We start from the raw sequence: 26,664 nt of genomic DNA, 5'->3' as shown, positions 1-26,664 counted from the left end.
TTCATTCAAATCACGCACTGCCGCAGATGCCGGGATCTGTATTGATCCCGGCACCTGAGGGGTTAATGGCGGACGCCCGCGAGATCGCGAGCGTCGGCCATTGCCGGCGGGTCCCTGGCTGCGATCAGCAGCCGGGATCAGCCGCGCATGACACGGGCATCGCTCCGATGCCCGCGGTTATGCACAGGACGTAAATGTACGTCCTGGTGCGTTAAGTACCACCTCACCAGGACGTACATTTACGTCCTGCGTCCTTAAGGGGTTAAATTTAAAATATATTAAAAAACTTAACCTTTATTGTTTATTGAAGAACGAGTGAAAAAAAAAAAAAAAGTGTACTTAGTGATTTTAAAATGACCATGCTCTATAACTCATTGAATGGACTTCGAACCATATATCTAGCTACCTGACTGTCAAAAAAAATAAATAAATAAATAAAATAAAAATAAATAAATAAATAATGCTGTGATCCACCAGAGTGCTGCTATACCAACTACTGAGGTTTTGAATTGTAAGTGATCTCAGGCGGTAGTGTGAGAAATCAGATAGACGAACTCAAGCCTATGAATTTAGAGTAACTCACAAGAGGACAGTGTCCAATATTATGGCACCAGAGGCCTATCGGGAATTAAGTTAACTTTATATCAACCAGGAGAACAATAGGGATGAACATTAGTGTGGCAGATAGCTGATTATTCCAGTGTTTCTTCATAATCATTAGGTCACTAGCCCAGTGTCGCCTAATCACAACCCGCTATTTGAAACTGTTGCTGACGCCTTCGCACTGCAGGCAAACTAGCATAAATGCTAATCTCCAATCAAGAACATTTATCATCGTTGCTTTAGTAAGAGAGTTCTGTAGGCATCTTTTTCTTGCTTTTGGTTTTGTTTTTGTGTGACATATTTCTCATACTAGCACAAGGGGTTGATAAATTTGGCTTAGATGAGCAAAAAAAACAAATTGCTTTTGAATACCATTTATTTAGCATATATAAGCAAAAACCATTAAATGACTTACCACCACCTCCTCTCCTGTGACTTTTCTCAAATCGCAGTTGTGAAAAAAATTATATATTATATATAAAGTAGGGATGTCTAGTAACAGTATTGGGGAGATTATTCGGCATTTGCATGGTATCTAGGACTCGTTTAATGTCCCCAATACCATGTCCGATACCTGCAGCTGTGGGGCCGCTGTCCCGTTCTCCCGATCGCATGATGGCATTCCATGGAGGAGCATGTGACACACACATCCCTGCGCCCAGCGTAATGCTAAGGAGGAAGCAGAGTGATGTGTATGTCACATACTCCTCCATAGGACGCAATGATGCGATCGGGAGAACGGGACAGCGGAGCGGCAACACCCGAGGACAGCTGTCTATAAGGGGCTGGCCTGTTCCCTACAAGGGGGGACCCTGCTCCCTGTCTACAAGGAGGGGGCCCAATGTCTACAGGGGGGGGGCTGTTGTCTACAAGTGGGACACGGGGGGGGGGGGGGGGGGTGCTGTCTACAAGGGGGACAAGAGGGGGCTGCTACTAATGTCTGCAGCTATCTATACTACCTACTATTAAAGGCAATCTTGCAGCAGAGTCACCTGCACTAACTTGAATTTATAGGTAGATAGTGGAGGTAACCCGGTTTCTACTGCTGCTCACCATGTGAACATCAGCGCAATCACTCCGGAGACATCGGTCTCGCCGCCAATGCAAATTCCCTGTTCTGTCCAATGGCTCATACTACAGTAGCCGCCTCCATTGTACACAACAAGAACCCACATATCAGCATGGTGAGCAGCGCCAGAGACCGGGTCACCCTGGTGTCAGATTCCCTTTAAAATAAAAGTACTCGTACTTGGTATCGGTGAGTACTAGAATTATCGGTACTTTTACTTAAAAAAATTAAAAAAAATTTAAAAAATGGTATCGTGACATCCCTAATATAAAGCCTTGTTTTTTGCACCAATTTGACTTTGTAATGACTAGAGATGAGCGAACTTACAGTAAATTTGATTAGTCACAAACTTCTCGGCTCGGCAGTTGATGACTTATCCTGCATAAATTAGTTCAGCTTTCAGGCGCTCCAGTGGGCTGGAAAAAGTAGATGCAGTCCTAGGAAAGAGTCTCCTAGAACTGTATCCACCTTTTCCAGCCCACGGGAGCACCAGAAAGCTGAACTAATTTATGCAGGATAAGTCATCAACTGCCGAACCGTGAAGTTTGTGACAAATCAAATTTACTGTAAGTTCGCTCATCTCTAGTAATGACAATAATTTCACCACAAGATCTAAGTCTTAAAAAAAAAAAAATTATATTTTATTATATATTATATAAATAATTTTAATGTATATTTTATATATTATATATTTTATATATATTATATTTTATATATTATAAACCGTATATACCCAAATATAAGCCGAGGCCCCTAATTTCACCCCAAAAACCCAGGAAAAGTTACTGACTCGACTATAAGCCTAGGGTGGGAAATACATCATCCCCCCATGTCATCATCCAGACTGTCATCATCCCCCCCTTTCATCATCACCGCCTGTCAATCCCTTCCTCAGTGGTCTTCAACCTGCGTACCTCCAGATGTTGCAAAACTACAACTCCCAGCATGCCCAGAAAGCCATTGGCTGCCCAGGCATGCTGGGAGTTGTAGTTTTGAAACCTCTGGAGTTCCGCAGGTTCAAGACCACTGAGGTCTTAGTCATCATCCAGCCCCCCCCCCCCCCCCCTTTGTTATGTACTCACCTCCCCTCAGCGAGAAGTTCGGGTGAGCTGGTCCAGGCCATCTATGCTGCAGATACTCTCCGGTGGGGATGGTTAGTCGTTCCGGGCTGTCCATTTTCACCGGGGGGCCCTCTTCTCCGCACTTCGGGCCTGCCCCGGACTAGTGACGTTGCCTTGATGGCGACGCACAGGGACGTTCATGAGCAGTGTCCCTGTGCGTCGTCCTCAAGGCAACGTCACTAGTCCGGGGCCTGAGCAGAGAAGAGGGCCCCCCGGTGAAAATGGACAGCCCGCAAAGACTAACCATCCCCACCGAACGGTCCCTGCAGCATAGATGGCCGGGACCAGCTCACCCTAACTTCCCCCGCCGAGGCGAGTAGAAAACAAAGGGGGGGCGGAGCGGAGTATTGTGAGGTCACGACTCCGCTCCCATGTGACATCATGCCCCACACCCTCAATGCAAGTCTATGGGAGGAGGCAACAAGTCAATGTAATGGGGGTGAGCTCACAAAGGTGTGTGCGGAATGACATTACGGGGGTCCCCAGCAATCATACATCTTATCCCCTATCCTTTGGATTTAAAGCACAAAAAAAAAAAAAATTTAATAAATAAATAAAAAAAAAAGGGCCTGATGGACATTTGTGGCAGTGTGAAAGGGGCCTTAATTAGGTTTGATTTTGTTTTGCTTTTTTCAAATTTTTTTTTAACTATTTAAATGAAAATTAGCACATTAAAAACGGTCCTCTTCTGACCCCTCTAACTTTATTTTTCCGTATAGGGGGATGTGTAAGGGCTAATTTTTTCATCATGGGAGTTGTAGTTTAGAAACAGCGTTACTCCAGCTGTTGCTAAATTACAACTCTCTTTCCCAGACAGCCAAAGGCTGTCTGGAAATTTTGGGGTTGTAGCTTAGCAACAGCTGGAGGCTATTTATTTCAGATCCGTTCATGCAGAGGACTTCTTTGGATTTGGTGGACTACGTCCATGCTTAGTCTTTTGTTTTGTTTAATATTAATAAGTGTTTTTTGGAATAAGTTTTAAAAAAAAGAATTTTTTTTGTTTAAATCTACTTTACAGGCTTAGTAGTGGAAGTATACTGAATCCATTACTAAACTGGGACTAAGCGCTAGCCACAAAAACAGCTAGCGCTAACCCCCAATTACCACCCTGGTACCCACCGCCACAGGGGTGCCGGGAAGAGCTGGCACCAACAGGCCCGGAGGGTAAAAAAAAATGGCGCTCCTGGGCCTAGGCAGTAACAGGCTGCCGTTATTTAGGCTGGGGAGGGCCAGTAACAATGGTCCTCACCCACCCTGGTAACATCAGGCGGTTGGTATCTGGCTGAAAATGAATGCGAATAACCCCCACTTTTTTTTGCATAAACAAAATTTAAAACAAGTGTGTGGGGTTCCCTTATTTTCATTCTCAGCCAGATACCAACTAAACAGCAACAGCCTGAACTCACCTGGGTGGACAAGGACCATTGTTACTGGTCCTCCCCAGCCTAAATAACACCAACCTGTTAACGTCTAGGCCCAGTTGACGCTCCAGGCCTGTTAGTACCGGCTCTTCCAGTCTGTCAGGCAAAAATATACTGCTAGTATTATAAAATTCCCCACAATAACTTGCACGAGCAGGATTTATTGCAGATTGTTCACATACTGTGAACCAGTCCGGCCTGTATAAACTCAGCTATTCAAATGATGCGCACTGTAGCCGCACTGATACACACAAGCTGTTTGTCAGCTGACAGCACTGAATCAATACACACTGTAAAATGCACCAATTCCCTATTGAAAACAGAATACTGTCTATTCAGGGTTAAAGGCAACAGGCTGACCCTGGGCAGTGTGGCTACCCATGTAGTAAGAGTCCGTGCAATGAGATAGGACATCACATTAAAACTGTTCACACACTACCACCTCGAAGATTTGCTGGATCTCTGGCTTTATCAAAGGTGTATGGCAGTGGATTCGAGCTGTGAGTCAGATGGCAGGGTCAGAATTCGGTGTAAACAAAAAACATGGATCCATCCTGTCTATCAAAGGTTCAGGCTTGTGGTGTAATGGTATGGAGGACAATTTCTTGGCACACTTTCTTGACCCCTTAGTATTAATTGAGAATCAATTAAAAGCAACACCCTACATAAGTATTGTTGCTGACCATGTCCATCCCTTTATGACCACTTTGTACCCATCTTCTGATGGCTACTTTCAGCAGGATAATGCACCATGTCACAAAGCTCATACATGACAATTAATTCACTGGACTCCAATGCCATCGACATCCCCCCCACCCCAGATCACAATCCAATAGATAACCTGGGATGTGGTACATTATGGATGTGCAGCCGACAAATCTGCAGCAACTGCATGATGCCATCATGTCCACATCGACCAAGGACTTTTTCAGCAGCTTGTAGAAAGTATGCAACAATAAATTATGGCAGTTCTGATGGCAAAAGAATGTTCCGCTAGCCAATCGTACATAATAAATTGGCCAGTGAATTAGTAAGAGCCAGAATTGTGGCATATCTGCAAAAGGACAGCTACCTCTGTATTTTTACTGATTTTATGGACAACAGTATGCAGTAAGCAGCTATGCTTTCTCTAGTGAAGGCTGAAGGTAGCCTGAGCATATTGCACATTTAGACTGATCTTGTAAGTTAGCAACAAAGAAAACTTTAATGCCATTTACAACCAATCACAGAGCAACTATAACATTTCTCACAATGTTCTTGAAACATATAAGGTTCAGTCAGACAGATTAAAATGGAGCCCTGCAGACCAAAATTCTAATTGCAGCAGTTGAGGGCCACAGTAGATCATCCCGTGCCTCTTCTCAGTTTGAAATGCTTGACAGACACCAGTGATGCAAGAGATCATTTTAGCAATAACAGAACACAGCATGCTCAATAAAAATTATATTAACACTTTACACACACAGCAGGTGAAAGTGACAACTGTTGCTTAGCAGGTAAACTTTAACTTTCCTCAACCAGATCTAATATCTGTCTAGTATTCTCCCCAGGCACACCAATGCTTATTAGTCAGCCTTGTACAATTGCTCTATATTTGTAACTAATCTTTTGCCTAACATTTCAATTATGAAAAGATTTTCATCAAGCACTGATCACTTCAATTACACTGCACTTCATGTAACATCACAACTGACTGTTCCTTTGACAGCTTGCCAGCACTTATTAAATAATTGCAATTCTTTGCAATTTTCTCTATTCACCCTACTGACATGCGGCAAAGAGCTGATGTAAGCACAAGGTCTGTGCAGAAAACAGCGCTTACAAACTGGATTTCTATTAAAGCAGAACATTCTGGCATGATCCTATAAGATGTACCTCTTGTGTAATGCCTACCTGGTAATAGTATCGGAGCACCCAGCAGAGACCTTCCACATAGGACTGCACAACCTTCCGTCGAAACTTCTCATCTGATGCATCTACATCAAATTTGTTTTTATAGTAGCGTTGCTTCCATCCGTCTTCCCATAACCTGAAAAGAGGACAACTGTCAAACACTGTACACTATGTAATTAACTGTTACAACACAAAAAAAAAAAAAAAAAATTAACACTGGAAATCTTGGTATAAAATTGTGGTCTTAACCTGCACTGGGTGTTGCAAATATAATAGTTTAGTAATAGTAATATCAGTCTGCTGAGATTAGTAAGAAATGGGAGAATTCAGATATTTGCCATAATCTGCAAGACATACGACTCCCAAAGTAGGCTTGTAGCAATCCTCCAGAGAAAACAATGATTCATATTATGGCTTTGGCTGGGTTTAGGTAAAATGTTAAGGTCGTATGTTGCAGTCGCAGACAAAACGGTCAAACAAACATCCCTCCCAGTGAGACAAAAAGCAGCCCGATTCACTCAGATTTACTAACCGTAAAAGATAAACATTTTGTGCTGTTTTGTTCTGTTTAATATATTTGGTGAATCTTTAGACTGTCTAGTTTAGGTTTAGACCAGCTATTACTTGGCTTGCTTTACAATGAAGGCTGCAGGAATTTTGGAGCATAATGTTGAACTCACACCATGCCCTCCTTGCCAGCAATGTCCTGCCCCTTTCCCGCTAAGCATAACAAAAATGTGGCACAAGGTGCATATGTCTGGTTGTTGGCATATTTGCAACAGAAAATCTGCCACTTATCACAAAGTTATTGTTTACATACATTGACTGTGGAAAAGTGGAGAAAATGAAACTATATACCATCTGCTCCACCTTTTTCACCTGATTCTAAAAGTAAAAACATTACTAAAACATATTATTCAGGATTAGAAACACAGATAATCACTCCTAAGAAGTGCACCACACCTGTCCTCAGGTTGTGTGTGAAACTGTAGCTTAGTTCCACTGAAGTCAATGGAGCCAAGTTGTAATACCACACACAACCTGAAGACAGGTATGGTGCTTTTTTTTGAACAAAATATTTCTGTTTTTCTTTAAAACCCCATTAAGTCTTATTAGGAAATGGTATTATAGTATTTAACCAAAAGTATTTCTTGTATAGAAAAAAAATGTATTCACTATCCACAGGATAAGGGATAAGTAGCTGATCGCCGGGGGTCTGATCGCTGGATCCAGGTGCTCAGTGAGGAGCATGTGCTGCAGCCAGCAGCTGCACCCATTTCAGAGCAGTGTCAGCAGCCTCACACTCACTGCTTATGCCAGGCAGTGTTTATCCCCACTTATTTTCCCATTTTACTTTAAAAAAAAAAAAAAAAATGTTACATATTTGATATCGCTGCGTACGTAAATATACAAAATATTGAAATAGGTTTCTGATCCCACATGGTAAATGGCTTAAACGCAAAAAAATACCAACCACAAAAAATATAGAATTTTAACCACCTCATATATTGGGGGGGGGGAATAAAAAAAAATAAAATAAATAAACAGCGATCAAAGAGTCAAATCAAAACAAAAGTGGTACTAATAACTACAGATCATGGCAGCAAAAAATTAGCCCTCATGCCGTATATGGAAAAATTAATTTATAGGGAAAATGACAGAAAATTACAATTTTATGGATACCATTTTGTTAAAATAAGTTCGCATTTTTAGTACAATAAAAAAACTATATAAATTGGGTATTGTTTAAATCACACTGACCTAAAGAATAAAAGATGATTTATCCTTTTTACCATACAGTGCACAGAGTAAAAACTAAACCCCCTAAAGTAGCAAAAAGGAGATTTTTGTTTACTTACCGTAAAATCTCTTTCTCGAAGGATCCATTGGGAGACACAGACCGTGTGTGTATGCTGCTGTCTCAAGAAAAGAGGCGGAGAGACACCTCTCTAAGGGGCTCAAAGGGTGCACCCTGGAGGGCACTCAGAACCAAATTCAAGTCCCAAGGGGGAGAGGGTTACCCATAAGGAGGGACAGCATGCGCCACTCCTTGAAGGAAGGTCCGGACATGAGAATTAGAAGCCAGGGGCCACTGGAAAAGAACAGCAACCTGACCTTTAAGAGAACTGAGAAACAACCCAAGTTCCAACCCCGACTGCAAAAAGGAGAGAAGACTGGGAACAGAAGGTTACCGGGGAGAAGTCCTGAGCTTCACACCAACGAAAATAAGACCGCCAAGTAAGGTGGTAAATTCTTGCGGAGGAGGGCTTACGAGCCTTGAGCATGGTGTGAATGACTTGGGAAGAGAACCCCCGGGCCCTCAAAACCGCGGTCTCAACCGCCACGCCGTCAAATGCAGCGACTGTAAATTGGGGTGGCAAAGAGGACCCTCCGAGAGTAGGTCTGGGCGGAGCATCGTCCAGGAGCCCAACTACGTCGGCGTACCACGACCTTCGGGGCCAATCTGGAGCTACCAGAATGGCGGGGACATACTCTGCCTTGAGCTTCCTCAGCACCCTGGGAAGGAGCGGAAGAGGAGGGAACAGATAGGGTAGGTCCAACCCCGCCCAAGGAATCACTAGGGCATCCACGGCCAGAGCCTGAGGGTCCTGGGACTTGGACACAAAAGGAAGGATCTTCCGATTGTGCCGGGACGCGAAGAGGTCCACGTCCAGAATGCCCCAGAGGTCGCAGAGCTGCACGAAGATCTCCGGATGTAGAGACCACTCGCCGGGGGCGGGTGAGGACCTAATGAGGAAGTCCGCTTCCCAGTTGAACACTCCCGGAATGTGAATCGCCGAAATGGCCGGTGAGAATCTTGGTCACCTCGGCCATGGCTGCCGAGCTGCGAGTCCCGCCCTGTCGATTTATGTACGCCACGACGGGACTCCCAATGAAGAAGACAAAGAAGAATCGCCCATAATTCCAATATGTTTATCGGAAGAAGGGTCTCCTGGGGAGACCAGAGTCCCTGAACCGTCCAATCCCTGAACACGCCACCCCAGCTCGACAGGCTGGCATCCGTTATAACAACCTGCCAGTGAAGGGGAAGAAACGACCGCCCTTGGAGAAGAAAGGGGGGGGCGGAGCCACCAGAGCAGAGACTGACGGACCCTGCGAGGGAGAACAATCTGACGATCGAGGGACAGAGGAGACCTGTTCCATCGAGAGAGAATCGCCAGTTGAAGGGAGCGGTAATGAAACTGGGCAAAGGGTACGGCCTCCATAGTTGCCACCATCCGACCCAGGACTTCCATACAAGTGCGGATGGAGACTGATACCGAGGTCCGAAGGGAGCGGACCCCCGACCGGAGCGCCAGACAAATTCGTGCAGAGGCCGTGTCGAATCGAGGTCCCAGGAAGGTTAGAGACTGGGTAGGACAGAGGACGGACTTGTCCCGGTTGACCATCCACCCGAAGCGAGTCAGAGTGTGGAGAGTGACGTCCAGATTCTCCAGAGTCGGGGCTCTGGTTGGAGCCTTGATGAGAAGGTCGTCCAGATAGGGTATCACCGAGATTCCCCTCGACCGAAACCGGCCCATCACTGGCGCAAGGATCTTTGTAAAGACCCGAGGAGCTGTGGCTATACTGAAATGGAGGGCTACGAATTGAAAGTGCCCCTTCGGAACCGCAAAGCGGAGGTACCGATGATGGCCCGGAAATATTGGCACATGGAGGTAGGCATCCTTGATGTCCACCGATGAAAAGGAACTCCTTGTTTTTTGGTTTAAACTGTTTGACAGATACCCACTGCTTTCAATAGTTGATAGCTATGTGAAACTAGATTGAATTTGCAGTGTATTTATGAGGTATGAGACCGATGTTTAACTTCTAATGCAAATGTTTGTAAAAATTTTTTAAAACTTAATAAAAATGATTAAAAAAAAAAAAAAAATTAAAATAAAGGAACTCCTTGTTCCAGGGACGCCACCACCGAATGGAGAAATTCCATTCGGAAGTGGCGGATGAGAAGGTGACTGTTGAGACGCTTGAGGTCTAGGATTGGTCACACAGAACTGTCCTTCTTGGGGACCACAAAAAGATTTGAAACCCCGAAACAGTTCCCCTGGAGGAACGGGAATGATAACCCCCTGGAGAAGCAGAGACTGGAGAGCCGCTCGAAATTGCTTTGCCAGGAGGAGAAGGAGACCAGGGGGCCCGGGATCGAAAAAAAGCGATCCCTCGGAAGGGAGGAGACTTCGATTCGGTAACCTTTGGACACCACGTCCCTGACCCAAGAGTCCTGAATGTGTGAGGTCCAGATGTCTCGAAAAAGCAAGAGACGACCTCCCACCCGAGAAGAAACCACGGGTGGGGGCCTCACTTCATGCAGAAGTGGGTTTGCGGTTGCCAGATTTGGGCACAAAACGGTCGGACCGGTTGGAGTCCGACATCTAAGACGGGCGTGCCCGGAACGATGGAGCCTTCTTGTCCCGCGAGGGCGCCTGGCCGGACCCTTTGCTGGAGCCAGAGGTCCGAAAGGACCGAAAGGAAAAAGGACTTCCTTTGGGAAGTATGGCGAGCCTTATTTTGAGGTAACAAGGAACTCTTACCTCCCGTTGCCTCAGAGATCATCTCATCAAGGCGTTTGCAAAAAAAGACGGCCACCCGTAAAGGGAAGCTCAGTGAGAGACCTTTTGGAAGCGGCATCCGCATTCCAAGATTTAAGCCACATAGAACGGCGGAGAGCCGCTAGGTGACCCACGACAAAGGCAGAACAACAGGCTGACTGCATGGAAGCTGCGCACAGAAAGTCCCCAGCTTTAGAGCATTGGAGAGCCAGAGCAGATAGATCCTCTGGGGGGGGATCCCGCTAAGATATCCTGATGGAGCTTTTGGCACCACTCCGACAGGGCCTTGGACACCCATGTCGAGGCGAAGATGGGAAGAAGAGAAGAGCCAGCTGCTTCAGAAGCAAACTTCTTGTCCGTGGGATCCTTGAAGGCAGCGGAATCTGCCAGAGGCACTGTAGTCGCCTTAGAGATCCGTGAGATTAGTGGATCCATTGAGGGAGGGGGAAAACCACCTTAGCGACAAAGTCCTTGTCAAATGGATAACGTTCTTGAATTGTCTTGATTCCCGGGAACCTCTTGTCTGGATGTTTCCATGCAGATTCCAGAAGGTCGTCAAAATCAGCGTGAGAGCTGAACCTTTGAGGTGCTGGCTTAGCACGATGAAAGGATACTCCTGGATTGACATCCGAAGATCCTGGGTCCTCTAGGTGAAAGGTGTCTCTTATGGCTGCCCCCAATAAGTTCACCGTTGCAATTGAGTCTGAGCGGTCCTCTGAGTCAGATGCCGGCTCGGAAGCCTCGTCCACCAGTTAACCAGGGGAATGTGAATGAGTAGAGGCAGTCCTGGAGGGGGGGGGGGGCGACCCTGACCGGGTACGCGGCTCTGGCGTGGCAGAGCGGCGACTCCAAGAACGTCCTCTGGAGGAGTGACGTTTGTGCCCAGATGACGGGGGGGGGGACCCACGAGAGGAACGCTCCCGTCTATCTGAAGACTCAATGGAAGAGTCAGACGAGGCACCCCTAGTACGCTTGTGAGAGCATGAAGTATGTGGAGACGAGGAGCTGGCCCTCTCAGAGGTCCTGCGCAGGGAAGACCCCCTTCAAGGCGGACACCACTTCCCGGGAGGCCTCAGCCACCGAACGGGAGACTTGGGTCAAGTCAGCCATATACTGGGTCAGGGAAGAAACCCAGGCTGGTGGAGCGGCTGAACCCACCGGGACCGAAAGGGCATCAGGGGGTACCAGGAGGTCTGGGGAAGCAGTGGAGCAGGCAGGGCAAGTTGGCTCAGCAGAGCCAGACATCTTGGTATTACAGTGCTTACAGATAAAATAAGTCACTGAAGTTCCAGGTTTCTGTTTAGAGGGAGGAACAGCTCTATGTACGGACATAATGTGGAAAAAGGAGACAGGAACTTTCTCATCCTAGTCTGTGTCCCCTGTCAGCTGCAGTGAGGAGAACTCGCTCTATGCAGCTAGAGTGAAGCAACAGGCCAGCCAATAGGAAGAGAGGGGCGTGCCTGAAGCAAGGCACTAACTGACCCCTTCTCACTGAAAATCGCGCCAACGGCGCTGATTGGAGGCTGCTTCGCGCCTCAGAGCTCCCAGCCCTGTGGGTGGAGCTATACCCCGGCCGAGAAGAACGGTCATGGCGCCCGCTCCTTGTCCCGAGCGCACGTCAGCCGCATATGCGCTCGGGGGAATAGAGCGGGCGGCCTAAACACCAGCAGTGACTGCCGGAGAAAGTGAAAGTAAGCCGGCGCTCAAGCGCCCGGCTCGTAGCAGCGTCGCGGCTATCAGCCGCGTATAAGGCGCTGTGGACCTAGTCGCACCAAACACACACAAAGTGAAGTGCCCAAGATATTACATGCCCCCTCAGGTGCCACTGCTCCCCCAGAATAAAAGTGCAGCCCCTGTATAAGCCAGCCACATAGCCTGAAAGGTGGGCCAAAAACAGGGGGTCTCCAGAGGTTGCAAGTCCGTACCTATGGAGGAAAAAAAAAGTGGGGGGGGGGGTTAGAGTACTTACCTCAGTCAGAAGAACTTACCTAATGAAGTCTTCAGTGAAGTCTTCAGTCAGCTTTAGTTATCTGCATCACGCCTGGCTGCTATGCGCGAGCGAGGCGAGCAGGGAGATAGGGGGACCAGGACCCATAAGGTACCAACCCTGGCACTGACCGTTGGCGAGGGGGGGGGTGAACAGCGCATATACGCAATGTCTGTGCCCCCTTACTCGCAATGGGGAAACAGGGAATACAGGAATAAAAAACTAACACGTCCCTATACTAGGAAAAAAAATTAAATAAAATCAGAAGACCTGGTCTGGAGAAATCCAGACCATGTCCACCTCCTTCAGACACTAAACTTAAACTGATTAGCTCAGAGCCTGAAGGCGGGTATATCCTGCTGGGAGGAGCAGACTTTTTTTTTTTATTATTACCATAGTATCACACCTCCTAGAGACAGCAGCATACACCCACGGTCTGTGTCCCCCAATGGAGCCGATGGAGAAATTGCAGTTTTCTTATAAATTCCAGCCCGTAAATATTTTTCAGTTCCATCGTACATTTTATGGTAAAATTAAAGGGAATTACACAGCACAATTGTTTGTGCAAAAAACAAGCCCTCATATGGGTCTGTAGGTGAAAAAATGAGTTATGGATTTTAAAAGGAGAAAAAAAATGAAAATTTTAAATTGAAAATTTGCCTGGTCCTTAAGGCCAAAATGAGCTTTGCCCTTAATGGGTTAACTGATCAGCTATGACTCATTTTTTCCATATACAGGGCTGCACAAGGGCTCATTTGTGTCTTTGTGCCATGATCTGTAGTTTTTATGTGTATCACTTTTACATATATGACTTAATTGCTTTTCATAAAATGTGATGTGACCAAAAGCACCAGTTTTTTTTTTATATATAATGTTTACGCAGCTCACCATATGGGACCATGAACATATAACCACACGTGCAGATTCGAAATATGTTCGTTTTTTATTTATTTTTATTTTTTTTACACTTTTTTGGGTAAAATGGGAAAAGCGGGAGAGCAAAAATTTTTATTTGGGGAAGGGCTTATTCACTTTTTTTTACAGCTTGTCTCTATTTATAGCAATTAGATTGCTAAGACTGTTCACGGCTATTCATTGGCATGGCACTGATCAGTATAATCAGTCTTCTAGCAGACTAGTTAAGGCCCCTTGAAAGCGGCTGTGGTCTTGCCACGGGTGATCAGATGAGCCAGAGGTGCCACCGATTAGTATTGATCACGGCATCTGAGGGATTAAAGTGGTACTCCGCTGCTAGACATCTTATCCCCTATACAAAAGGTCTAAATAAACGCCAGGTTCCGGCGGAAGTGGTCATGATGTCACGGCCACGCCCCCTCATGATGTCATGTCACGCCCCCTCCAATCATGTCTATGGGATGGGGTGTGACAACTTACATGCCCCTCCCATAGACATAAATGGAGGGGCATGGTATGACGTCACGAGGTGTGTGGCCGTGACGTTATGACCACTGTTCAGAATGCTGGGACACGGTTGCACCCCTTTAATGGCACTTTTTCTTCCCTGGAGTACCCTTTTAATCCTGTAGCATACTGCACATGAGCTAGTTACAATTTTTTTATTCAGCCTACAAAACAAATTGCATAATTTCAGATTCAGACAACTTTTCATCCTATAAAATTGGCCTTTAGAAACATGTCCAGAATGGGATTTTTGTTTGTGCTTAAAGAGCTTTATCCTGTACTATCAAATGTTACATCTTAAACACAAGTAATGTGCCAGTTGAAAGCGATGCAGTGCTAATGTATCCACACATTTACTTTACCTTTCATACCCATCAAAAAGGAGAAATAACCAGCCAAACACATGTCCACAGAAGCCACGTGGTAAGTGTTAATGGGACACCTGCACAATTACATTTTTGAAGTAGAATTTTACAGCCTACAGATCAAAGCAACACAATTGGAATGCTAAACATATGCCCCATTGAAATCCGCTAATGTGACACACTTACAGCAACTAAAATTTAAGGGTTAATATTCATAAGGAATAACACTGGTATTCAGATCACATAATCAAATTGAAATCATTCAAAGTCTAGCCAATGCAGCCCCCGGTCTCAAAGGGAAAAGTGGCATGAAGAAAGAAAGCCAGCATGCATACTAATCTAGATACTTGGATTTAACAGCTTTAGCTTACTCATCTCTCTGGAATTTACTGAATATTGTTACTCTCCATATTAATTACTGCTGGATAAAAAGATCATAGAAAATTATCCAAAGGCACCGCTGCCATAAGCTAAATGGCATTCATTAGACTAGACTCAAATTCAGCAATTTGCTAACAAAGTGATACATAAAAAATGGCTTCACCTGATATTATCTTCTGGCTCAGGCTCACTGTCACTATCATCCGCTTTTCTCTTTGTTCCTGCAGGATTCTGGGTGTTTCCAGCATTCTTGAGGAGAATATGGAGAAATTAAAACACATGCAAAGGGAACAACATTCATGTAAACAAGCCTGGAGCGGAAATTTAGTTGTGACAGTATTACTAGAGCTCATCTTCTATTAGCATTTCTGAAATATTCTGCCTCACAGATAAAAGGCATATTCTGTACAGTTTAAGCCAAAAACATCTTTCTTAAAATCTATGGGGGAAACTTATGAAAACTAGTTTAGAGGCCTTTTTAAAAATGAAAGAAGCAATCTGATTAGTTGTTATATGAAATTGCACTACTCTTCCTCTGCACAGGTTTTGAGGTTTTACTCTCCCCTTATGTTCTTGTTTGTAACTTTAATTTTCTAAATGTAAATACCTTTAAAATGTAACCAATTCTGCTAATTGTTTTCACACAAAAACTTTAGTTTTGTGTCTACAGCTCCTATGAGCTTACAACAACTGTGCCATTTCCCTGCCATGTCTACTTGCACCTATCCTTTAATAGCAAACATCTGCTTAGTTAGTAAGGAGAGATACGATGACAAGATTGGACTACAAAGTTTGTAGTTGTTACCATGGAGACAGATCTACATAAAAGCTGTTGACACTAATTTAATAAAAACCTACAATTTAACCCCTAAATGACCACGGACATAAATGTACGTCCTGGTGCGGCGGTACTTAGCGCAGCAAGACATACGTTTACGTCCTATGTATGACCGCGAGCATCGGAGCAGTGCTCGCATCATACTCTGCAGCTGATAGCAGCCGGCGACCCAACAGTAATGGCTGTCCACCATTAACCCCTCAGATGCTGTGATCAATAGAGATCACGGCATCTGCGGCAATGCGCATGTTAAAATAGATAATTGGCTTGCCTGCATGTTTTTTTTATAAACATATTTGGCATCGCCGTGTGCATAAATGTCCCATCAAAATATAATGTTAATGATCCCGTACGGTGAACAGCGCAAACGTTTAAAAAAAAAAAGTCCAGAAATGCTGCTATCACATTTTATTAAAACAAAACAAAAAACTAAAAGTGATCTAAAAGTTTTGGCTTGGTTCTTATGGGTTAACAGATGTGAAAGGTCACAAAAAAAAAAAATGTGTACTACGAATGTACAGCCAGCGCTCTATTAATTGTGGCATATTTTAAGCACCTTTTCAAAGACAAAAAAATAAAATAAAATAAAACAGAAGCACTAGCCATGCATGCGCAGTCCACTCCACTTCTTTAACCCCTTAAGGACTCAGGGTTTTTCCATTTTTGCACTTTCGTTTTTTCCTCCTTAACTTTTAAAAATCATAAGCCTTTCAATTTTCCACCTAAAAATCCATATTATGGCTTATTTTTTGCGTCGCCAATTCTACTTTGCAGTGACATTAGTCATTTTACCCAAAAATGCACAGCGAAACGGAAAAAAGAATCATTGTGCGACAAAATCGAAGAAAAAACACCATTTTGTAACTTTTGGGGGCTTCCGTTTCTACGCAGTGCATATTTCGGTAAAAATTACACATTCTGTAGGTCCATACGGTTAAAATGATACCCTACTTATATAGGTTTGATTTTGTCGCACTTCTGGAAAAAATCATAACTACATGCAGGAAAATTTATACGTTTAAAAATGTCATCTTCTGACCCCTATAACTTTTTTATTTTTCCACGTACAGGGCGGTATGAGGACTCATTTTTTTGCGCCGTGATCTGAAGTTTTTATCGGTATGATTTTTGTTTTGATCGGACTTTTTGATCACTTTTTATTCATTTTTTAATGGTATAAAAAGTGACCAAAATACGCTTTTTTGGACTTTGGAATTTTTTTTGCACGTACGCCATTGACCGTGCGGTTTAATTAATGATATATTTTTATAGTTCGGACATTTACGTACGCGGCGATACCACATGTTTTTTTTTTTTTTTTTTTACACTGTTATTTTTTTTTATGGGAAAAGGGGGGTGATTCAAACTTTTATTAGGGAAGGGGTTAAATTACCTTTATTAACACTTTTTTTTTTTTGCAATGTTATAGGTCCCATAGGGACCTATAACACTGCACACACTGATCTCTCATCCTGATCACAGGCGTGTATTAACACGCCTGTTATAAGTGTTATCGGCGCTTGACTGCTCCTGCCTGGATCTCAGGCACGGAGCAGTCATTCGCCGATCGGACAACGAGGAGGCAGGTAAGGGCCCTCCCTGTGTCCGGTCAGCTGTTCGGGACGCCGCGATTTCACCGCGGCGGTCCCGAACAGCCCGACTGAGCAGCCGGGTCACTTTCGCTTTAGAAGCGGCGGTCAGCTTTGACCGCCGATTCTAAAGGGTTAATACCGCACATCGCCGTGATCGGCGATGTGTGGTATTAGCCGCGGGTCCCGGCCGTTGATGAGCACCGGGACCGACGCGATATGATGCAGGATCGCGGCACGATCCCGCTTCATATCGCGGGAGGCAGCGCAGGAAGTAAATATACGTCCTGCGTCGTTAAGGGGCTAAAGGGATACTCCAGTGGAAACCCAATTATAAATTTATTTTTTTTTTTCTGGTGCCAGAAAGTTAAACAAATTTGTAAATTACTTCCAGTACTTGCAGTCATGGCCGTAAATGTTGGCACCCCTGAAATTTTTCAAGAAAATTAAGTATCCAAAGATGGGCTGGACAAAATTATTGGCACCCTTAAATATTTAGTTGCACACACCTCTCAGCCGGAATGTTTGACCACTCTTCCTTTGCAAACTGACCCAGGTCTCTTATTATCCCAACAGCAATTTTAACATCTCTCCACAGGTGTTCAATGGGATTTAGATCTGGACTCCCTGCTGGCCACTTCAGAGCTCTCCAGAGCTTTGTTGCCATCCATTTCTGGTGCTTTTTGATGAATGTTTTGGGTAATTGTCCTGCTGGAAGACCCAAGATGTCGGATGCAAACCCAGCTTTCTGACACTGGCTAAACAGTAGAATGATGTGCTTTACCAAAAAGCTCTATCTTGGACTCCTCTGTCCACAAGATGTTTTCTCAGAAGGATTGCAAACTTCTAGATTATCCTTTGTCCACAGTGGTCAACATTATCAAGATCTCTGGAGATGGACTTGTAACCTTAAGAGCGTTGATATTTTTCCACAATTTTGGTTCTTAAGTCCTCAGACAGTTCTTTTCCTCTTTCTGTTGTCCATGCCTAGTGAGGCACACACAGACATACAATGCAAAGACTAAGTGAATTTCTCTCCTTTCAGGTGTGATTTTTATATTGCCCACACCTGTTACTTGCCCCCCGGTGAGTTTAAAAGGAGCATCACATGCTTGAAACAATCTTATTTTTCCACAATTTTGAAAGGGTGCCAATAATTTTGTCCAGACCGTTTTTGGAGTTTGGTGTGACATTATGGCCAATTTCCTTTGTTTCCTCCTTTTTTTGGTTTAGTTCCAATACACACAAAAGCTAATAAACATGTGTATAGCAAAACATGTGTTACTGAAATGCTTTTCTGTGAGAAAATTCATTATCTTGAAAAAATTTTCAGGGGTGCCAACATTTATGGCCATGACTGTAGCTGCTGTGTACTACAGAGGAAGCAGAGTTATTTTTTTTTGTCTGACGACAGTGCTCTCTGCTTACACTTCTGTCCATGTCAGGAACTGTCTGCTATGGGGATTTGTTTCTGCTCTTGACAGTTCCTTACATGGACAGAGGTGTCAGCAGAGAACACTGTGGTTAGACAGAAAAAGAACAACTCTGCTTCCTATGTTGTATACAGTAGGGATCGACAGATATCTCTTTTTTTTAGGGCCGATACCGATAATCTGTGGAGGTTAGGGCCGATAGCCGATAACTTATACCGATATTCCGGTATAAGTTATTGGCTATTTATCCCCCCACGACACCGCTGCAGATCATTGATTTAAAGTGGGTGCTTTAAATCAATGAACTGCAGCGGCTTTTGCAGTGCCAGAGACCGCCGCCGCTTCTATCCCCCTGCCTGTGCGGGGGTCCTGAGTCATATTACCGCCTCACCGCGTCGCACCCCCCGGCCCCATTGCTTCCCCCATCCCTGGTTTTATAATTACCTGTTCCCGGGGTCCACTCTACATCTGGCTCCGGTGGCGTCCTCCTGAGCGGTCACTATGTGCAATGACGGTGATGTCGCGTCAAGTCACTCATCATTGCGCACAGCGTAACAAAGGACGCAACAGGAGCCAGAAGTAGCGTGGACCTCGGGCCCCGGGAATAGGTAATTATAAAACCTGGGATGGGGAAGGCAATGGGGCCGGGGCGGTGGGGGGTGCGACGCGGTGCGGGCGGCGCATTATCGGCAAGGTAATTGCCGACACCGATAATGTCGAAAAAGGAGATTTTTTTTTTAACACTTACTGTAAAATCTCTCTCGAAGGATCCTTTGGGGGACACAGACCGTGGGTGTATCTTCCTGTCTCTAGGAGGTGTGACACTATGGTAATAAAAAAAGTCAGCTCCTCCCAGCAGGATATACCCACCTTCAGGCTCTGAGCTAGTCAGTTTAAAGGGGTATTCCAGGCCAAATTCTCTGTCCGAGGGTGTGTTCAGTTGTTTTTTTTCTTCTGGTTCTCGGACAGTTTGGGGTTTTTCTTTGCCCTATTGGTCTCCTCCTATTGCTCTGGAACTTAAAGGGGTATTCCAGGCAAAACCTTTTTTATATCTATCAACTGGCTCCGGAAAGTTAAACAGATTTGTAAATCCCTTCTATTAAAAAATCTTAATCCTTTCAATAGTTATTAGCTTCTGAAGTGGAGTTGTTTTCTGTCTAACTGCTCTCTGATGACCTGGGAGCTGTGCAGTTCCTATGGGGATATTCTCCCATCATGCACAGCTCCCGGGACGTGACATCATTTAGCAGTTAGACAGAAAACTTCAGAAGCTAATAACTATTGGAAGGATTAAGATTTTTTAATAGAAGTCATTTACAAATCTGTTTAACTTTCCGGAGCCAGTTGATATATATAAAAAAAAGGTTTTGCCTGGAATACCCCTTTAACCTCTTCAGGACATAGGGCGTATGGATACGCCCTGCATCCCGAGTCCTTAAGGACCGAGGGCGTATCCATACGCCCGTGGGAATTCCGGCCCCCACCGCTAGCCGGTTGGGGACCGGAGCCGGATGCCTGCTGAAATCGTTCAGCAGGCATCCCGGCATATCGCCCAGGGGGGTCATTATGCCCCCCCATGTCGGCGATCGCCGCAGATCGCTGGACAATTCAGTCCAGCGATCTGCGGCGATTCCGGGTCAATCGGGTCTCCAGTGACCCGGAATTACTGGCTGTTCGGGGCCGTCTCTGACGGCCCCGAACAGCCAGAGCCTGCAGGGGTGAGGTGGCACCTCACGATCGCCCTGATTCGTCGGCCGGATTACCGGCCGACCAATCAGGGCGCCTGCTGCGGGTGTCACTCCCGCACCCGCTCCGCCCCTCTTCCGGAGGGCGTGAGCGGGAAGACGACCCCGGGTGCTGGGACCCCGATCCCCGGCGCCCCTGTTGGGATCGGGGCCCCAGGAGCAGCTGCGGCGGCGGGACTGACCTGTGTGCCGGCAGCAGCAGGAGGTGAGTGACAGCCTCCTGCTGTTGCTTAGCAACAGCTCCCAGCATGCAAAAAGGGCATGCTGGGAGCTGTAGTTATGCAACAGCAGGAGGCAGACCACCACAACTCCCAGCATTGCCTTATGGGCATGCTGGGACTTATGGTTTTGCAACAGCTGGAGGCACATTCTTTCCATGGAAAAGTGTACCTTCAGCTGTTGTCTAACTACAACTCCCAGCTTGCACAAACAGCTAAAGTGCATGCTGGGAGTTGTAGTGGTGCATCTGCTGGCTGCATAACTACAACTCCCAGCATGCCCGTTGGCTGTCGATGACTGCTGAGAGTTGTAGTTTTGCAACAGCTGGAGGCACACTGGTTGTGAAACACTGAGTTAGGTCACAAACTCAGTGATACATAACCAGTGTGCCTACAGTTGTTGCAAAACTGCAACTCTCAGCAGTCACCGACAGCCAACGGGCATGCTGGGAGTTGTAGTTTTGCAACAGCTGGATGTCCCCCCCAATGTGAACGTACAGGGTACACTCACATGGGCGGAGGATTACAGTAAGTATCCGGCTGCAAATTTGAGCTGCCGCAAACTTTCTGCTGCAGCTCAAATTGCCAGCGAGAAACTACTGTGAACCCCCCGCCCATGTGACTGTACCCTAAAAACACTACACGAACACAAAAAATAAAATAAAAAGTAAAAAACACTACATATACACATACTCCTACACAGCCCCCCTCCCCTCCCCAATAAAAATCAAAAACGTCTGGTACGCCACTGTTTCCAGAACGGAGCCTCCAGCTGTTGCAAAACAACTCCCAGTATTGTCGGACAGCCGTTGACTGTCCAGGCATGCTGGGAGTTTTGCAACAGCTGGAGGCCCCCTGTTTGGGAATCACTGGCGTAAAATACCCCTATGTCCACCCCTATGCAATCCCTAATTTAGGCCTCAAATGCGCATGGCGTTCTCACTTTGGAGCCCTGTCGTATTTCAAGGCAACGGTTTAGGGTCACATATGGGGTATCGCCGTACTCGGGAGAAATTGTGTTACAAATTTTGGGGGGTATTTTCTGCTTTTACCCTTTTTAAAAATGTAAAATTTTTGGGAAAACTTGCATATGTAAAAAAAAAAATTTTTTTTTTTTTTACCTAAAATGCTTAAGTCGTGAAACACCTGTGGGGTATAAAGGTTCACTTAACCCCTTGTTACGTTCCCCGAGGGGTCTAGTTTCCAAAATGGTATGCCATGTGTTTTTTTTTTTGCTGTTCTGGCACCATAGGGGCTTCCTAAATGCGGCATGCCCCCAGAGAAATATTTGCGTTCAAAAAGCCAAATGTGACTCCTCTTCTGAGACCTGTAGTGCGCCAGCAGAGCACTTTTCACCCCCATATGGGGTGTTTTCTGAATCGGGAGAAATTGGGCTTCAAATTTTTAGGGGTATTTTCTGCTATTACCATTTTTAAAAATAAAAATTTTGGGGGAAAACAAGCATTTTAGGTAAAATTTTTTATTTTTTTTTTACATTTGCAAAAGTCGTGAAACACCTGTGGGGTATTAAGGTTCACTTTATCCCATGTTACATTCCCCGAGGGGTCTAGTTTCCAAAATGGTATGCCATGTGTTTTTTTTTGCTGTTCTGGCACCATAAGGGCTTCCTAAAGGTAACATGCCCCCCAAAAACCATTTCAGAAAAACGTACTCTCCAAAATCCCCTTGTCGCTCCTTCCCTTCTGAGCCCTCTACTGCGCCCGCCGAACACTTTACATAGACATATGAGGTATGTGCTTACTCGAGAGAAATTGGGCTACAAATACAAGTAAAAATTTTGTCCTTTTACCCCTTGTAAAAATTCAAAAATTGGGTCTACAAGAACATGTGAGTATAAAAAATGAAGATTGTGAATTTTCTCCTTCACTTTGCTGCTATTCGTGTGAAACACCTAAAGGGTTAAAAGGCTGACTGAATGTCATTTTGAATACTTTGGGGGGTGTAGTTTTTATAATGGGGTCATTTATGGGGTATTTCTAATATGAAGACCCTTCAAATCCACTTCAAACCTGAACTGGTCCATGAAAAATACTGAGTTTGAAAATTTTGTGAAAAATCGGAAAATTGCTGCTGAAATTTGAAGCCCTCTGGTGTCTTCCAAAAGTAAAAACACGTCAATTTTATGATGCAAACATAAAGTAGACATATTGTATATGTGAACCCAAAAAAAATGTATTCGTAATATCCATTTTCCTTACAAGCAGAGAGCTTCAAAGTTAGAAAAATGCTAAATTTTCAAATTTTTCATCAAATTTACGGATTTTTCACCAAGAAAGGATGCAAGTATCGACAAAAATTTACCACTGTTAAAGTAGAATATGTCACGAAAAAACAATCTCGGAATCAGAATGATAACTAAAAGCATTCCAGAGTTATTAATGTTTAAAGTGACAGTGGTCAGATGTGCAAAAAACGCTCCGGTCCTTAAGGCCAAAATGGGCTCCGTACTGAAGGGGTTAAGTTCCAGAGCAATAGGAGGAGACCAATAGGGCAAAGAAAAACCCAAAACTGTCCGAGAACCAGAAGAAAAAAAAACAACTGAACACACCCTCGGACAGAGAACCAAAGGAAAAAACCCAAAAAGGGCGGGAGCTGTGTCCCCCAATGGATTCTTCGAGAAAGATTTTACAGTAAGTGTTAAAAAAAAAAAAAAAATCTCCTTTTCTCTATCGGCTCCATTGGGGGACACAGCCCATGGGACGTACCAAAGCCGTCCCTTGGGTGGGCACATAATCAGGCAGACGGCCGATCCACTGCCGCCTGCAACACTTTACAACCAGACTAGCATCAGCCGATGCTAAAGTATGAACTCGGGAAAAAACCTCGAGAAAGTGTGCAAATACGACCAGGTAGCCGCCTTGCAAATCTGCGAGGCCGAGGCTCTATTCTGGAGAGCCCAGGAAGCCCAACAGAACGTGTGGAATGAGCCACAACCCTGAAAGGAGGAATCTTACAGCAACAGGCTTCCGAAATGGCGGACCGAATCCACCAAGAAATGGTGGCCTTGGAAGCAGTCCAAACTACATCCAGCTTGTTTAGTAAGCGCTCCTTAGGATGAGAAGGAGCCGGACAAAAGGACGGGAGGACAATGTCCTCATTGAGATGAAAGGCCGAGACCACCTTAGGCAAAAGGAAGGAACTGGCCGGCAAACGACCTCGTCCTGGTGGATCACCAGAAACAGAGAACGGCAGGAAAGAACTGCCAGTTCAGACACCCTCTGGATGGAGGTGATAGCAACAAGAAATGCCCCTTTCAAGAAAGGAGGCGGAGAGACACCTCTCTAAGGGGCTCAAAGGGTTCACCCTGGAGGGCACACAGAACCAAGTTCAAGTCCCAAGGGGGAGAAGGTGACCGACGAGGAACAGCGTGCGCCACTCCTTGCAGGAAGGTCCGGACATGAGAAAGAAATCAGGGGCCGAAACCCTACCCTTAAGGTTCCAACCCCGAATGCAAAAAAAGGAGAGAAGACTGGGAACCGAGAAGGTCACCGGGGAGAAGTCCTGAGCTTCACACCAACGAAAATAAAACCGCCAAGTACGGTGGTAAATTCATGCGGAGGAGGGCTTAGGAGCCTAGAGCATGGTGTGAATGACTTGGGAAGATAACCCACAGGCCCTCAAAACCGCGGTCTCAACTGCCACGCCAACAAAAGCAGCGACTGTAAATTAGGGTGGCAAGAGGACCCTGAGAGAGTAGGTCCGGGCGGAGCGGAAGGCGTGCCGTCCAGGAGCCGGACTACGCCGGCATACCACGACCTTCAGGGCCAATCTGGAGCAACCAGAAAGGCGAGGACGTCCTCTGCCTTGAGCTTCCTCAGCACCCTAGGAAGGAGCAGAAGAGAAAGGAACAGATAAGGTAGGGCGGTAGGTCCCAGGACTTGGACACAAACGGAAGGATCTTCCAATTGTTCCGACACGAGGTTCACGTCAAGCCCCAGAGGTCGCAGAGCTGCGCAAAGACCTCCGGACGAAGAGACCACTTGCCAGGGTCAGGTGAGGACCGACTGAGGAAGTCTCACATTCCGGGAGTGTTCAACTGGGAAGCAAACGCCGAAATGGCCTGAACCTTACTCTCTGCCCAGCTGAGAATCTTTGTCACCTCGGCCATGGCTGCCGAACTGCGAGCGCCGCCCTGTCGATTATGTACGCCACGGCCGTGGCGTTGTCAGACTGAAAGCGGACAGGACAGGACTAAAGACGGGACTCCCAATGAAGAAGACAAAGAAGAATCGCCCGTAATTCCAATATGTTTATCGGAAGAAGGGTCTCCAGGGGAGACCAGAGTCCCTGGACCGTCCAATCCCTGAACACGCCGCCCCAGCCCGACAGGCTGGCAACCGTTGTAACAACCTGCCAGAGAAGGGGGAAGAAATGACCTCCCTTGAAGAAGGGGGGAGCGGAGCAACCAGAGCAGAGACTGACTGACCCTGCGAGGGAGAACAATCTGATGATCAAGGGACAGAGGAGACCTGTTCCACAGAGAATCGCCAGTTGAAGGGGGCGGTAATGAAACTGGGCAAAGGGTACGGCCACCATAGTTGCCACCACCCGACCCAGGACTTCCATACAAGTACAGATGGAGACTGATACCTGGGTCCGAAGGGAGCGGACCCCCGACCAAAGCGCCAGACGTTTGTCCGGCGGAAGACAAATGCGGGCAGAGGCCGTCGAATCGAAGTCCCAGGAAGGTTAGAGACTGGTAGGACAGAAGACTGACTTGTCCCGGTTGACCATCCACTAGAAGAGAGTCAGAGAGTGACGTCCAGATTCTCCAGAGTCTGGGCTCTGGTCAGAGCCTTGATGAGAGGGTCGTCCAGATAGGATATCACCGAGATTCCCCTCGACCAAACAGGCCCAACACTGGCGCAAGGATCTTTGTAAGGACCCAAGGCCAAACCAAAGGGGAGGGCTACGAATTGAAAGTGCCCCTTCGGAACCGCAAGCTGAGGTACCGATGATGGGCCGGAAATATTGGCAAATGGAGGTAGGCATCCTTGATGTCCACCGATGAAGGAAACTCCCCTTGTTCCAGGGACGCCACCACCGAACGGAGAGATTCCATTCTGAAGTGGTGGATGAGAAGGTGACGGTTGGATTGGTCGCACAGAACCATCCATCTTGGGGACCACAAAAAATTTTTGAATAGAAACCCTGAAAAAGTTCCCCTGGAGGAACGGGGACGATAACCCCCTGGAGAAGCAGAGACTGGAGAGCCGCTCGAAATTGCTTGGCCAGAGGAGGAGACCGGGGGGCCCGGGATCGAAAAACGCGATCCCTCGGAAGGGAGGCGAATTCGATCCAGTAAGCGTTGGACACCACATCCCTGACCCCAGAGTCCTGAATGTGTGAAGTCCAGATGTCTCGGAAAACAAGAGACGACCTCCCACACGAAAGAAACCGCGGGTGGGGGCCTCACTTTATGCAGAAGTGGGCTTGCGGTTGCCCGATTTGGGCGCAAAACGGCCGGACCGGTTGGAGTCCGACATCTAAGCCGGGCGTGCCCGGCACGAGGGAGCCACCTTGTCCCATGAGGGCGCCTGCCCGGACCCTTAGCTGGAACCAGAGGTCCGAAATGACCGAAAGGAAAAAGGATTTCCTTTGGGAAGAAGGGCGAGCCTTATTTTGAGGTAAGAAGGAACTCTTACCTCCCGTTGCCTTAGAAATAATCTCATCGAGGCGTTTGGCAAAAAGACGGCCACCCGTAAAGGGAAGCTCAGTGAGAGACCTTTTGGAAGCGGCATCCGCATTCAAACTTTAAGCCACATAAAGCGTCGGAGAGCCGCTAGGTGACTCACAGCAAAGGCAGAACAACGGCCTGACTACATGGAAGCTGAGCACAGAAAGTCCCCAGCTTTAGAGCATTGGAGAGCCATAGCAGATAGAGCCTCTGGGGGGATCCCGCTAAGATATCCTGATCGGAAGCTTTTGGCACCACTCCGACAGGGCCTTGGACACCCATGTCGAGGCGAAGGTGGGAAGAGGAGAAG

The 26,664-nt window shown here is 46.2% G+C and overlaps 1 protein-coding gene across 1 annotated transcript in view; it reads right to left on the bottom strand.

Moving 5' to 3' along the window:
• Positions 1-26,664, bottom strand: part of XRN2 (5'-3' exoribonuclease 2) — a 94,283-nt gene that overhangs the window by 30,086 nt on the left and 37,533 nt on the right. The window contains exons 16-17 of the mRNA XM_056567653.1: positions 14,997-15,082; positions 6,108-6,243 (exon numbers count right to left, since the gene is read on the bottom strand). Of these exons, the coding sequence (XP_056423628.1) occupies positions 6,108-6,243; positions 14,997-15,082 (222 nt within the window). The remainder of the gene's footprint in view (positions 1-6,107; positions 6,244-14,996; positions 15,083-26,664) is intronic.

The sequence above is a fragment of the Hyla sarda genome, chromosome 3 (genome assembly GCF_029499605.1).
Source record: "Hyla sarda isolate aHylSar1 chromosome 3, aHylSar1.hap1, whole genome shotgun sequence".
Classification (NCBI taxonomy): Eukaryota; Metazoa; Chordata; class Amphibia; order Anura; family Hylidae; genus Hyla; species Hyla sarda.
Note: the sequence above shows the minus strand (reverse complement) of the source record. Positions and strands in the feature narration are given on the sequence as shown.